Genomic DNA, 15,347 nt, shown 5'->3' on the forward strand with positions numbered 1-15,347 from the left:
TATGCATCGTCGCGAAAAGAATTAAAAGGTCAGTAGAGATTTGCACGGCGTTATCGAAGACGTTTCTGTTCTAATGCTAACTAACACACACCGACGGACAAGTCGGTTTCTTTATTTGTTTATTTATCGCGATTTCAATCAGTTGCAACAGGCTATTTAAGTTACTCTATCTCAACGTACTTGATAAGTCAACTTTTTATTATCGCAATACAACCGTGCACCGCAGTTTAGTGAGGGTTTTCGTTGCTCGAGGATTACCTGTTCCCAAGATCACGCCCATCGTGTACATATTTGTACATCGTCACGTACATGTCGCAATAAATTGACTTGATTTCAATATTTATAGTTGCCGGTCGATATATTTCGGCTCAGTATTTATTCAGCAGCACGTTTTTGCGAAATATTAAACTGTGCTCGAACGCAACGCGATTCCATTAGTTAATTCCATAAACTGTAATGATCTATGCAAATCTAGGCTCCTCGCTCGACCGAGTTTGACGGATGCGCTTGGGATCTATCGCGCGACATGTTTATTGCAACCACAAATGCGTTTTCTATTTTTAACACCGCACGTACGGTCGACCACACCTACGGAAGTAGATAGTCGCTATCGAAGTCCGCCGTTAACGCCCGTGTGGAGCAATGTGCCGTAAATTGAGCGTTTTAATAGTTCATAATTGTCGTTCTACTGTTTTCTATATGTTATTTTATGTGGAATCGTTTCTCATCGTGTGGCGTTTCTTCGTGAGGCGCCACGAAGACGCCGCGCAGATCGCAAAATACGCATCTCGTGAGACAATAGGAACGTGAGGAATAACAATTAGTTTTCCATGAACATTTACGTCATGAAGACGACAGGTAACTTAGAGTCGCATTAGTTTATCGATTCGCTAGATAGATAGACGAGTAATCTGCGGTTTCCCCCGAGATTATCCGTGCTGATTGGAAATTAATAATTTAATTACGCGACAATACTATCACGGGAACTATTTACTCCTGATAGTCACGTGAATGCGTGCAACATTCGCAACGACACAAAATCTTTTTGCCCGTTAATCGTATTGATGTCGTCGTGATGGAAAAATATAAGACTTGTTCTATGTAGCTCACACGTTAGCGCATTACACCGCGCTATTTATGAGCGCGTATACACGGACTTATCACGTTAGCCCGACCCGGAGACTATATAGTGAAAAATACTCGATATCGTGTCATAAAGCGCGGCATCATACAGCAGGACGTAATAAAGATATCTGGAAATTGAGTACAATGTTATAATCCTAAACAAGATATACAGAATTATCTAGAGTTTAGCGTTTTTACTGCGGAGATAGCTACTCGTAGGTAAAAATCATCAATTTTAATGCAATTCTTTCGCAATCGAAAGAAATGATGTATTTTATCTTTTTTGATACTATGCATAAGAGAAGATATATAAAAAGACAAACAAGCGTATTTGAAGCGTAAATAAATGCGAATATCTAAAGCGGTTTCGGACAAACGTATAAAATTCACGTTACAAGCTGGAAGTTGAGAATCGACACCTCTCGAACGACTTCATCTTATTTCATCAGTCAGGAATTATGCAATTCGCGTGCACGTGGTGTAATTATTCCGAGTGCTGTTGCGCGAGAGTGCATAATCGAAGCGCAATAGACGAAGCAGCGTAGAATCGCGTTTTTCTGATATTCTGCCAGGTTATCGTTTTTCTCGATATTTTATTGATCACAGGTCAGACTTGCCAAAAAACGTCGGACTCGACACTCTCGACTATAAAGTAAGAAATGGTTCGCGAGCGAATCTAACGATTAGATAACATTGGTCGCGTATTCGTAAATTTAATTGTGATATCACACAGTTGAAAAACTTGTCTTCCCTTTTTCTCTTTATGGGTCATCCAAGCTGGATAAGAAAACGAAAGTAGGCCAAAAGGATTCCGCGATACTGCCGTGGCGTGTTCGAGCGTATTAGTCGGTTCTTGTACAGGGATTCGATCTGGTATTTGTGTCATTGTCGTGTCGTCAGGTTGTCAGTCGGATTTCGGGATAAGGCTAAATTTACGGAGCCCTTCCTTGCAGTGATCGTTATTCTAGATTGAAAATAGACACGTGCGACACCGTTCCGCATAAGTTTGACATTTCAGAAATCGTAGCCCTTACAAATTTTATCAGTCAGAGCTTAGAGAACTTAGAATATTATTATCCTATCGACTCTAGAGTATCTTCCATAGAGGATGAAACATCTATCAACAGAGTCATAAGACAGAGTCTATGCTCTTCAAAGAAATTATTAAAATTGAGCAACCGCAGTTCCGTTAATCGCGGAAAGCGGCTCTATTGAGCAAGAACATGAAAGGATCAGTCCGTAGTCCAGTTGGTCGAGAGAAATATCGGAAAGAGAAGTATCGGAGCGGTGTCGAGCGGCTACGTGAAGGTCCGCAGATTGTAGATCCATCGAGCGCAAACAACAACCTTCCGTTCAACACGGAGGACAGGCAATCACGGTGATTGGCGAGTCGCATGATGACCGTCCTGGTTCACCGTCGTGGTCTACGTTGCGACTTTCACGTAGGCCCGTCAACACGATGTGTTGGTCGCGTGAATTATTTCAGGAGATTTCACGGAAAAACGAGTGGCCCCGTGAATGGAGTATGCAGTAAGCAACGTGTAATAATTGTGAAATTGATATATACGATCGAATATTACATGCCTATGCAGCCGGATGTAGTATTTCTGTTCTAGATTGGATAAATCTCGCGCTGTGCGACCACGTTTGCACATAGACCGACTTTCGAGCGATACCGTCAGAATTAGGTCGTGCGCGACAAGGTATGACACGGTAACAAACCGCGAGAATAATCCTTTAGTGGCGAATACGCTGAATGCCAAGGATTTCGTGCAATGCGCGTCTTAATACGATGGCATTTTTCGGAAGGCGATACGAGAATCTGGATCAATGAAAGAATTAAGTGGATAGGAATAGATTTCGTAGATGCGATGCGCAATTGAATACAATTCAATATTTAAATTAAAATAAATGAGCACAATCATTGAATATTTTGATCGATGAATTTATCATGCAAAGACATCCTCTTTAAAATGTTGATATATGAGATTTGTTGAAAAAGATAGACATGTCATAGAAAGAGATACTTTCCTATAATCAATTAAATGAATCAATTTAATGAAAATGTACTATATATAGTCACCTAGTGGAAGGTGAATGAGTTTACTTGAAGCGTTGCCAATTTTGCCGGTACTGCTAGTTAGTTTTCTGTTTGTCCGATTGTTGTTACATACAATGAAATTACTTTGTTTTCCCTATACTTTTCTCGATCGATAAATAACGATTAATTCTATTTAATGCGAGCATGTGCAAGTAATCGCGCCGAACAAACCAATGCACAATAAATAATAACTAATATATTAAGAATATATGTATATTTTAGATACTTTCGTTTATATTTATATTTTATTTGTGTTGTAAAAATCTTTTATTTCATTGCATGCATCGTGATAGTGTAAATATTACATAAATAAACAAAATTATTTCAACGAAATTGTGCAAAAGTACCAATTATCGTAATCTTTATTGACTTACACGTCGATGGGTATAAATATTCAATTTTTTTTGCCCATAAAAACATTACAGTAATCTCTTAGCCATTACAAGAAAAGTATGTGGCTGTATTTACATTAGTCGAATTACAATGATTACACTTATAGGAGTACGCACTATTTACCTATATTACATATGTATATTCGCACCGATATAATAAATCGCAAATTATCAAAAGGTCAAACACCACAATGGCAGTAATTATCTTGTCCGTAGACGGATCAAAGCGCGATTGACAATCGTGTATACGCTTGTAATCGTTAAATCGAGACTACGATAAAATAAGGCAGCGCATATGAACGGCGATCAACAAATACAAATTTTACCCATATAGCATATTCTTTTTTTTGTACAATTAGCTAAATTCCATGACAGTCCGAAGAATATATCGAACGCACTCGTGGCACGATGAAAGAACTTTATTACGATTTCGCGATTATAGCATTTTCACTTTCGAAACAACGAAGCTCTCGTTTCACCTCTTTGAACTGTTTTGCTATATATATATTCAACAAAGTGAAGAAGTATACCATCGAAACAGTAAAACTATCAGTTTGCTTGGGCAGTTAATCTGCTTGGACGTGGTTCGCTTATTTACAATAGGTATATGTTTGTGGAACACGCAGTGTATACTGTACACAAATTGTATAAAACACGAATAAGTGCAGTATAATTTCGGTGACTGGGCGTCATGAATTTCTTAATTGTTACTTACGTTGTACGTGAAAGAAAAGAGCGTTTGTACGTCACAATTTTAACTCGCAGAGGCTTTCTCTAATCGTTTCAAACCTACTTGTATTTATAATTTTAAGGAAAGTAGAGATTGTGCGTCAAGAAGTTATATAGGAGAAGAATAACGTTTCCATTTTCACAAATAATTATGATCTCCATCTTTCCACAATATCCATATCTGCAGTTGTCTTCTCAAATTCACCGATAATGTATCCAATTTGACTGCACGGTTTTGGCACGATAATTGATTTATCATGATTATATCGCGATACGATCGTACTTATCACGCACATTACATATTTACAAAATTCGGAATGCTGATCGAACAAAGAATCACGTATTTTATTCTACATGAAAAAACGTTATATTACATCGTCTCTGTTTCACCGTAACGGTGTTGGTCAAGCGATTAAAAATTATTCCTTATTCTTTTTTTTTACAAGTAAATTTACAGTATTTACAGGACTCCGAAAGAAGGAATGTGACGTTGTAGGTGCTCGCAAAACGTAATAGACAGGTCGAATAGTAAGGTATAAATGATCGATTATCATTTTGATTATCACGTGAGTTACATTGCTGAATCGCTATCGATTATTGTAAGGAGAAAATTGTAATTACTTATCAGTATTAATATTTAAGTTTGCTACGGCGGAGCAACCTATCATCGATATTGTAAGAAATAAACATCCTAAACGCCATAAATAATTAAAATGTTTTGTTTCTTATATACGATGTAAAATTAATGAATTTACATAAACCAAAAAATAATTATGTGAAATTATAGATATGAAACAATTACTTCATACATCACTGTGATATTAGAGAGACAGAATGAATATCATAGATGACAAAATAAAATCGGTGAAAGAAAGAAAAAGAACTAAAAACACAAATATATAAACCATGTCTTTATTACGATAAAAAGTTAATAAAAAAAGAAATTATATGCGACATATGAAAACAGCATCGCATTGAAACTGCAACGTATGTAGTTTTGCAACATGAGATTACAAAGATACGATGATAAATCGTGTACAGAGAGAACAAAAGATCGGCAATTCTGTCAAGAAAATTCTTCTGCAATCCAAGATTAGGTATCTGGAACTACAAAATTCCACGCAAAATACGACAAATCATAACATCTGTTTTCGGAATAACTGTCAGACTGATCTCGAATTGGTTTTCGCATACGAAGGATGATTACGGTGTAGGTGCATCCTTCTAACTAAATTAAATCACCGAGTTAAATTAGTGGTTCGATCTTATAGTAACGTTTGATACCTTACAAATCTATATAACTGATGTTCAATGCGATGCATACGTAACAGAAAAGCACAATCGATATACTCGTTCATGCTTGACTTAAACTTAGGAGACACAGGAAATTGATGAAACAATCTCGCAGGTGCACAGGACGTGTTAATTCGCGAACTAACTTAACGTTTAACGCACTATACTATATCTTCCAATCGAAGTGATTTAAATCGTGTCACATAATCCGTATATTCTTTGGCGAGATTACTTGTTGCAGTATCTCGATGAGGATATCGGATCAGGTGGATAACTGAAACGGGCCGAAGCACGGGCCAGGAATATCGGGTTTAGCAAATCGTTTCGATAAATTTATATTAGACATTATTAGACATTACGCGATAGACGTATCATCTATCGCATACCTGCAAGTAAAACTTAGAAATTGTCACGCATGTCGGAGTGTATTCCTCTAAAAACACAATTCTTATTTTCTGCGATTATTCTCTTCTTATTTTCAATCTTTGTAAAATAGATCACCGTGTAAATCTGTTTGTGTATACACTCTCATGTGTGCCACATGTGTTGTAACTCGTCGCAAAATACTATCGCAAAATGAGACCGACAGTAACATTAAAAGCTATACAATCAGGAGAGTATTATTCATCTTAAATAGCACAGCCTTTGCTAAACCCGCTTCCGCGTTGGCGTTAGTGGCTCGTGGATATATTGAAATCGTTAGTTACTTAATTAAAATTTATACGAAAGGAAAAGAAAACGAAATATGACTAAACAACGCAACGTCGCGAGTTTATGATGGGAATGTTCTCCGTTGATGATTCGGTAATATGATCTTCGTATTACCGCGAATTACCGTATTATAGCGAATCTCATATGTATTATACAATAACAACGGCGTTCCTTCAACGGTAATTACATCAACGTATTCGGCTATCTACCGTAATGCGATAAAATTTACAAGGGAATTCCGTAGAAACGTCACGAGACAGGGATATCAGTATGACGTATTTTGCATTCATGCTCGAACCGCTTAGCAACAGGTTACATCACGCAATCAATTGGCACGTGGATTGATCTGGGAAAACGCGTTTGCGGTTTTTGCGGCAGTTGGAAGTGCTCTTTGGAATGCAATTTCCAAGATACGCACTTGAAAATTAAGAAATAGCACTTCTTCGTAGCTGTTTTTCCTTTTTTTTCATTAATAAGCATCATCTCTTTCTGTATGACAAGAAGCGCGTTTCAAATACGACATCATGTATGACTTACATTGAATATTATGGCAGTAATTGCAAGCTATAATAATTTTGCACACGGACCAGCCGCGTTAAGATTCCTTGTGTTTTAATTGCGAATTTTCAGGAAAATGTCCTTTTCTTGTTCACAGAGATGAGATAAATTTTCAGAGGAAAGCCTCGCGATTTTCTTTCAGTCTTGCACAAACTACTGTTCTTGTTAAGTTCGAGCATAAATAGACACGTAGAACCGTCACGTATATCCCAGCATACAAGATTTATAAATATTAACAGCCCAAGTTAGCACGTTATGCCATACCCGCGTCTACTCGTACATAGTGTAACACGCATAGATATTTCATGCAACTTACACAAGATGCCGTCCGCTTTTATTTACCATCGACCCTTCAGCAACGGATGCCAAAATCTCTGAATATTTCTTTTTCATCTTTCATCTTTCTTTTGAGAAATTCCAAATTAGGCACTTAAACGTGATTATAATTATTTGATTCGTACAAGAGAAATAACTATCATTATTTAATCTGAAATGTCGAATTTATCGCACGTAATTTTGATGCGGTGTAAAGGAAACTAGAGCGCAGCTACAAACGTAATTACAATGAAATTCTTCCGAGTTATATTTCTAAAATCTTTTTTAGTTCTATTCATATAAAATCAGTTCTTTTTCTAAAATTTCATCTTTCTTGTTTCAATCACATTTTTCAAATTATAACTAATGTTCATGACAAAACATCGCAGACGTCACGTGAAAATTTTGCTTGTAAAGCAACAAATCGACTGTAATCGTAGGGCGGATCAGGACATCCTCAAAGGGTCGAAGGGAGATTTTTGGCGTTCTTTCCGGGCGGTAGACACGATGTACGACGGACGCCTGGTCCGTCGATGGAGGGATGGAACATACCGGCGTGTGTGCAACAAGGATCAATATGCCCAAACTGGCACGACAGATTCGTAACCATCGTTAACAACCAATTGGAGCAAAAGAGTATTATCGTACACTGTGTGTCGAACATGTACGCGCGTATATGCGTGTACGTGTATTGTATGGCTGCCGCGCGTTTATTCCTTGCTACGGCGGAGAGTTGTTTCGTTTGTGCGGCGAAGTCGAGATTTCTCTCGTTCACCGCGCCCCCACGACGACGTTACGTCGATCGACTTTAATGGCCCGACACATTGTAACTCGCGAACCCGGCGAGGGTATTTGCCCGTCTGTTCCTACCTAAATGCGCGAAACGTATCGACTTTTCTCCCCATCCCTCATTCCAGGAGGTTTCTTGCGTGGTCGACCGCGTGTCTTTCGAACCCCGAGCACGGTCGAACGGTTCCGCAAGTGCCTTAGAGTCGATTGCATCAAAGCGTCCATTTCCGGTGTATGCTTGCTACAAGTTCAGATGGAAAATATTCGATTAACCGCGGCGTTAGTGATAATTAGACGTTGCTGTAGTCAGGCTGGAGGAACTAACTGCATCGACAGACTTGATTAACTAACTCTGGTCAACAACTTCCTGTCCTGTAAATTGTGCCCTCGGATTATAGGTTGTTGCGGGCGGAGAACGAAAATGCAGTTAACCGCGGTTAGCGACGATAATGTTGATGCAATCGGCGCCTGAGGCATCTCTCGAGGGAGACAGAGGGAGGGAAAGAGAGGGAGGGAAAGAGAGAGAGAGAGAGAGAGAGAGAGAGAGAGAGAGAGAGAGAGAGAAGACATAAAATCACGAACACCAGACACCGAATGAGATTTCATTGTTTGTAGGAGTATCGATTTTCCGCGGAACCGGAGTGCGCCGTTTTGAGTATCACTCGTGATCGTTTGTTGATTCTCGTCGGATCGAGGAGTGCGGATATTCCGAGTCGGATCCGAGAATATCCACTTTGTGCAATCAAGTAACTCAATCAAGTCAGCTACATTGCTGTGTCAGATATGCGTAACTTCAGTATCATGTATATCCCAATGAAATCCAGTCACTGAAAATACCAGCACAATTATACCGTTGAATATGCAAAATATTTTATAAACGAAACGAGAAGATATTACATACGAAAATTAAAATTCAAAACTTTTTTTATCGATTTGGAATATTTTACGGATTGTGTGGCTCAATAAGGGCGAGATTTAATACAATTAAATACAAAAGCGTTAAATACAAAAATATAAACAATTCAGTTTGGAGATACTAGTTTATATAATGGCTAGAAGAGTCACTTGAAAGCAAGCGTTTGTGCTTCGCGATTCATGAGAAAGATAATTCGGTGCATGATTCCTCGTGACGAAGTAAATACATTTCGTAGGCAGCAACATCGAGATGAAATATCGAGACGTTCCGCTTCAGTATAAACGTTACATTGGACACTTCCTAATGATACACTGTGACGCTCGAAAAACTTCGTTTTTGCACATTGCGTCGCGACGATTTGGTATGTCCTCTCGTTGACGTTGTCGCTTTCATAGCAAGAGAAATTGATCTGAATTAGTAAACTATACACTGCAAAATAAATTTGATCTGATTACAATCAGATGTTGAATTAAATATGTTGTCAGCTTAACTGCAGAATTAATAAAATATCCATTTTTATTTTACATGATTGGATTGTGAAATTTTTTATCTATTTAACGTGTTAAAAATTTATAAGAAGACAAAGAATTCATAAGAAAACGTCAGTTTTAATCTATCCGAACAATTATATTTAAAGAATTTGTATTTTAAAGATTGTTTTGTGAGACAAAAGTTTATCCATTTTAAACAAAAGCGATTATTAATTTACTCGAGACTAAACTCTTCGGAGACGATCAATTTCTCTCATTATCTAACAAATTAGGCATTAATCGATTGGACGGTACCGAAGAAGCAGGACGATCGTCGCTGCGCGCAGTAGCAGGGTTTCTCAGATATTTTCAGGTTGAAGAATCTCAGCGGTGTGTACGTAGCATTCTGCAGCGTTATCGGAGTATCTGATTATCCTCGGAAGATCCTAACGTGAGCGTCGACATCGGAATAGTCTGACGTTGTTGTCTCGATCGGATGGTGAAAATCCTTCGAAAGTTCCGTCCTCTCTTCGTTCATGGAGCATCCGATTGGTCCGCTCGCCGAAGCTCCGAGTTCGCATCGAGACCTTGTAATTCGATCAACGTAGCCGGTTAGCATCTATGAAGACGAGATGCTAAACTGCCGTGGGGGCACGCGATTGTCAATGCCACTTTGCCTTTTGCGCAAATATATCCGCGCGCAGGTTCTGTGCGAAGCAGATTCCCAGAATCTGAAAACAGTGAGAGCAATTCATATATATCTTTCTTATGAGAAACCAGCTCTGCGAGAGTTGGGTGTTGTAGAAAATCAATCTTTGCATTCTCAAAGAGTATTCAGATATCGTATTCGGATACTGTATTTCATATTTTGTAATTTTATTAATCGTACGATTTTCTCCAGGACACGAGAAATACTCTTGCTAAAATTTCTCTTACTAGCGTTTTTAATTGAGCATGATAATTAAGACGTTTCAATTACCTGTCCTATTTTCTCGAAATTGTCCTTAAACTTTTAATTAATTTACGTATAAATGAAAATGTCAACGATGAATAAAGTTTGCTAAAATAAGCGTCATATTACCATGGATATTTATTATAAAAAGATATATATGGAGAAATTGTGACATATTTGCCAATTAAAAAATTTACATTTAATTATTTCTCCTGTTATTTAATTGTATCATTACTGGTAGTCTGGTACTCTCATGTAATCAATCTATTATCTACATTTATAATTCTTAATTACTACACAAACATGTACGTATATAATTAAGTAGTTGAATAATTACATTGTAAGTACATTACACCGAGATGCTATTGATAAGATCTATTGTAGTATAACGAACAATATCAACATGCTTTGGTATCTACGTGACACATACACAGTAATAGGGACCTTACGTTGTAAGTAAGCAATAAGCATCCATTACGTAAAATCCTTTAATGAAATTCAGAAAAATCAATGTATTACGCTGATAAAGGAGCTTTACGTTGTAAATAAGCAATAAGCATCCATTACGTAAAATCCTTTAATGAAATTCAGGAAAATCAATGTATTACGTTGATAAACGCACTTGCATCTCTCGCCTAGCTGTATATCACTAGAATATATATCTCGCATTTACTTTACATCTTCCCGCGTATAACGCTACGGAACACTACCAACGGAATAGATAGCAGTCAACGTTGCAAGCAAGTAAAGTCTCTCACCTTATTTCCTCTAGGACATACAACGGCTCTATAATGTTCTCTCGCAGCGCAGTTTGTATCGACAAATACGTTACGGAAAACGTGCTAAAATCTCATTTTAACACTTTGAATCAATGACGGCAATCTCGAGCGGCGTAGAATATACATCTGAATCGCAAATTGACAATTAAGCAAAATTCCATTCAATTTTCAGTTTTCCATTATGAGTTGAATTTGAGAAGAAATTAAAGCATCAAATGTCGCGGAACATTTACACGGCATTTAACTCTCGTGATGCGAAATCCTTTATACAAAAATTCTCGATAAATGTTCCCGTGCCAAGCGCTTCGTAAATGACATCGTTATTTAGTCAAAGTAACGTTGCGTTAAACTCAACGCACATTAAGCGCTAAACGTATGGATTCAAAGTGTTAATTACACGCGAAGTAAAGCGAAGAATTTCCGCGTGTCCCTTGAAGGTTTGCCGATGCGTGTCAAACATCGGAGCCCGTACTTAACGTAATGCGTTCTACCGGTATGTACTTACCTGTGCGAATGCCGTACCAACCGCACCGCTGGCAATCGCGAGGAGATTTCGCTCCATCCACTCCTCGCCGGCCTGTATGCAACCTTTTTCGTAAATCACTTTGGCGACCTCAAAGTTCTGGAAAAAAAGAAAGGAAACGACTACTTCGCTTACCGTCGTTCGCTCCCCCCCTACGGTAACGCTAACGATCATAGCTGTTAGTCCAGGACAATTCGATGGCGATGGCGTTAGTTCCATGAAGGTTTCCGTGGAGAAAGTGAAAGGATAACTGCGCCGTTCTTTTATGTAACTCCAGCGTTTTTACTGCCAATCGCGTCAATCGGTCGCTATTTTAATGTGTGTGCGCGCGCGCGCGTGTGTCGCAACCGCTTCGACGTTCGTCGCGAGCGACAAGCGTTTCGCGGGGAAACGTTGCGGAAATAGATGTCGGATGTAAACTTTGTTGCCGCCGTAAGGCAGGGGCTCCTCGATCAAAGCGCAATTTCGTGTTTGGCATTACGAGAATTATCAGCTTTGCACGTTCTGTCGCTGCGATAAAAGCAGATCTGTTTATCTCACGAACGAATTATAACATCAACGAGTCAGTCATCCGTAAGATTACGGTACGCTCCACGTATCGCGCGTTGATGCAGAAGTCAGCCTTCCAGCTGGCGATCGGCAAACGAGAATCTGCAAACGCTAGAAAGGTCAGACTATTCTCGCTTTTACTGCATGTCCTGCCCGCTCTGGTCTTCAGCCTCCCCGTCCTCCTCTCTCCTATCCGTCGGTTCTCCGTTAAGTGAAAACTCAATAAGGTACTTCGTCCGCTCGGCGTTTTCCTCTCCGTTTTCCTCACGATTCCGCCGTGCGCGGGAACTATATCACCCCCGGAAGAAACTCGCCCCCGGCGCGCGTGAGAGAGCGGTTCGTACGTTACGAGAGAGTGACGTCCGTAAGGAAGCGATATCCCGGCTCTCGGCCGCGGGTCGAACAATAAATCCCGCCGTTTAAATCTCCGAGCGAGTCTCCGGCCGGTAACTTCAATTTCCAGTCATATAAAGGTAGCAACTTAATTTATTGGGCGATGGGGGGTAGGCAGGAGGAGCGCAGATCGAGCACGGGGATCGTAAAATGGATCCGAAGGAGCGGGAACATGAGCAAGAGGAGGCGGCGAAGGAGAACGAGGGTTGCGGGAATGTGCAAGGGGGATGGGCTGGAAGATTCCAACCGGGAACGGGGGGAGGGAGAGCACGTACGTGCTCGAGAAAATATATACGAGTATACCGGCGCGCGGGAAACGCGGAACGGAGCGGCACGTATGGGGCATTTACGGGGGAGCAGGGTGAGTTGTGGTGAAGAGGGAGAAGTAGGGGGAACCTAAGTAACAAACCCACTCTGTTACGCCGTGCCTCGCGCGTTTACCCTCGAGGAACCGACGAGTAACTACGCGGGGCTTTCAACCTGCTACTTCATTTACACCTTACTCCCGCCACGACCTAACTTTTCCAACCCTGCATCCCCCTTTCACCCCCTCGCGTTTCCGCTCCCGTAGCTTGATGTCGCGATACGCGGCGATATTGTGCGACTCCCTCATTAGCGGGGCGTTAGATGCCCTAATTACTTAAGAGTCCCCGACCTGATCTCCCCGTCCTCTCGTCGAAGGACTCCGCGCGGAAACTGCTAATTTATTCCGGCTCTCCTGTCGGCGTTGCGCGCGCGAGCGCGTCAAAGCGGCCGACGACGCGAGTGATGATAGCTAGCAAGATTGGGCAAGCTGAAAAAAAGAGGGCGATGGTCTGGTTTCTGTGTACGCAACGTGACTTTGGTTAAGCGTAGTTGATTGAGGCCCTGACAGCGCGTAAATAGGAAGCGACGAAAATTTTTCAGCGCCCGGAGGGAAGATCAACCCCCGATGATGATAAAAGTCTTTCGCAGACGCGCCGCATCGTTCCTCCCTGGTTTTACGAGGGAGTGATCCTAACTGCGCCAATTCAAGCGTGAAGCTTAATTTTTTCCGTTTTAATATTAATTACACCGCGTAACGCTTTAGTTTTATGTGATGGGATATTTTTTATGATACCTGCTCAAACTTAATTTTACAAGTTGGGGCACACGGTCCCCTTAATTAAGAGCGTGACATTAATATGAAGCTCGTAACATTATCATATAGATACAGGCATCTTTCGTTATTGCACTAAAAGATAAAATGTGAATACAAGCTTCTCTAATGGAGTCTCCAATTTTCCGAGAATTATGGCTCCGCCGTCATCAGAACCTCAATTATCGCGAATCTGCCGATCGTTTCTTGGGGATTCGCCTCCGTGCGCTTTTTGGGCAATGCGAGACAGCGCGGCGATAGCAACCTTCCTATTTTAGTGTACTATAATCTGTCGTATTAGCATAGATAACATCGCAATCCTCTAGTACGGTACAATCACGCGCGCTAGCATAGATAAGCGCGCGATTATAGCGCAGCATAATCCCGGGCTCTAGCGCAGCGGTATAATCTCGTGATTTTAGCGTAATATGATCCTATGCCTCGACCGGCCGACCGGCCGGCTTCGTACGTAATTCTGACGTCACGTAATTGCGCGAGTGATGTTACTTTATGATATACTTCACGATGTAATCTCCTCAGAAGAATCAACATGAATCCAGGACGCTTTTTCTCTTTTTTTTTCATCTTAATTTGTTTTATAGCTGTCCGTCTTCATCACGAGTGATGACAAGTTCCGACCGATCGCGCGCCGATCTCGCAAGAGCGAGTATTCCTTTTCACCATCCATTTATCGGGCCGCTGAAGCTTCCGTTAATTTTGCAGCTGGGTATTGACAAGGCAACGATCAAGTTAATCGTATTTTAATGGCGAATTTAATTATGAATTACTCTATAATTTTCGTTTAAACATGTCAATTAATGTAACATTAATGCGTGCCAGTTTGCCGGTCGATATGTCAATACGCAATCTTGTTGCGACGTAATTGAACGCGAATGCCGTCGAAATAACAATAAAACTCGTCGGCCGCGAAATTGAAATTTGAATAATTAGCGTGCGGAATTAATATGCCCGCGCTAAGAGGGAGGCGTCCGCGTTTATGACGCGCGAACTGGTCTTCGTTTGTTACGTGCATCAAGGGAAGGTTGTATAATCGCTCTGGCCGTCAGGATTATGCAGTGAGCTGGCAGTAATGTACCGTACTGATTACGAGACAGGAAAAACTCGTATTATTGCATCGCGTGCCGTGTCCGTAAATACTTTTATAGAATAGTTGCACGGTGCATGAGCTTATGACTTACATTCCTATCTTCATTAAAGTGTATAATATCTCTAACTATGTGGAAAATGGCATTTCGAGGAGAAAAAATCTAAACGAAGCTGCTACCGCTTGAAATTATTGATACGATTCCCACGCAATTAACGATTAATTCCTAAAAAATCTCCGGTAATTGATAACTCTAATAAAATCACGATATTATATTAGTGTAACATGTATGTGATATTATAATAATATCGAAAATAAATGTCAATAAAATAATCTCACATTATGTCTGTGGATTCTCGCCGTGAGTATTGACAGATATTTAAATTAGCGCTCTCACCGCTTGATATACCAATTTTTGCAAACCAAATCCACAGCGAGCGATACTTATTAAGCTTCGTATTTCGTGCACAATATTGCTTTACAAATAAATCAATCGTAACGCGAGTCGCATTTTGTAATTTCATCATACG

The 15,347-nt window shown here is 40.2% G+C and overlaps 2 protein-coding genes across 6 annotated transcripts in view; one reads left to right on the top strand and one right to left on the bottom strand.

The window, feature by feature from the left end:
- Positions 1–15,347, top strand: part of LOC105286976 (28S ribosomal protein S24, mitochondrial) — a 199,280-nt gene that overhangs the window by 30,963 nt on the left and 152,970 nt on the right. The window lies entirely within an intron of this gene.
- The window catches only part of LOC105276766 (tetraspanin-5), a 110,092-nt gene continuing 98,314 nt past the window's right edge, over positions 3,570–15,347 (bottom strand). For 3 of the 5 annotated variants that reach the window (XM_011334648.3, XM_011334651.3, XM_011334646.3), the window contains 2 exons: positions 11,636–11,752; positions 3,570–10,130 (listed from right to left, as the gene is read on the bottom strand). In XM_011334648.3, the coding sequence (XP_011332950.1) occupies positions 10,062–10,130; positions 11,636–11,752 (186 nt within the window). In that variant the 3' untranslated portion in view covers positions 3,570–10,061. The remainder of the gene's footprint in view (positions 10,131–11,635; positions 11,753–15,347) is intronic. The other 2 variants (XM_011334649.3, XM_011334647.3) reach the window with 1 other exon arrangement.

This window comes from Ooceraea biroi, chromosome 6 (genome assembly GCF_003672135.1).
Source record: "Ooceraea biroi isolate clonal line C1 chromosome 6, Obir_v5.4, whole genome shotgun sequence".
In the NCBI taxonomy this organism is placed as follows: domain Eukaryota; kingdom Metazoa; phylum Arthropoda; class Insecta; order Hymenoptera; family Formicidae; genus Ooceraea; species Ooceraea biroi.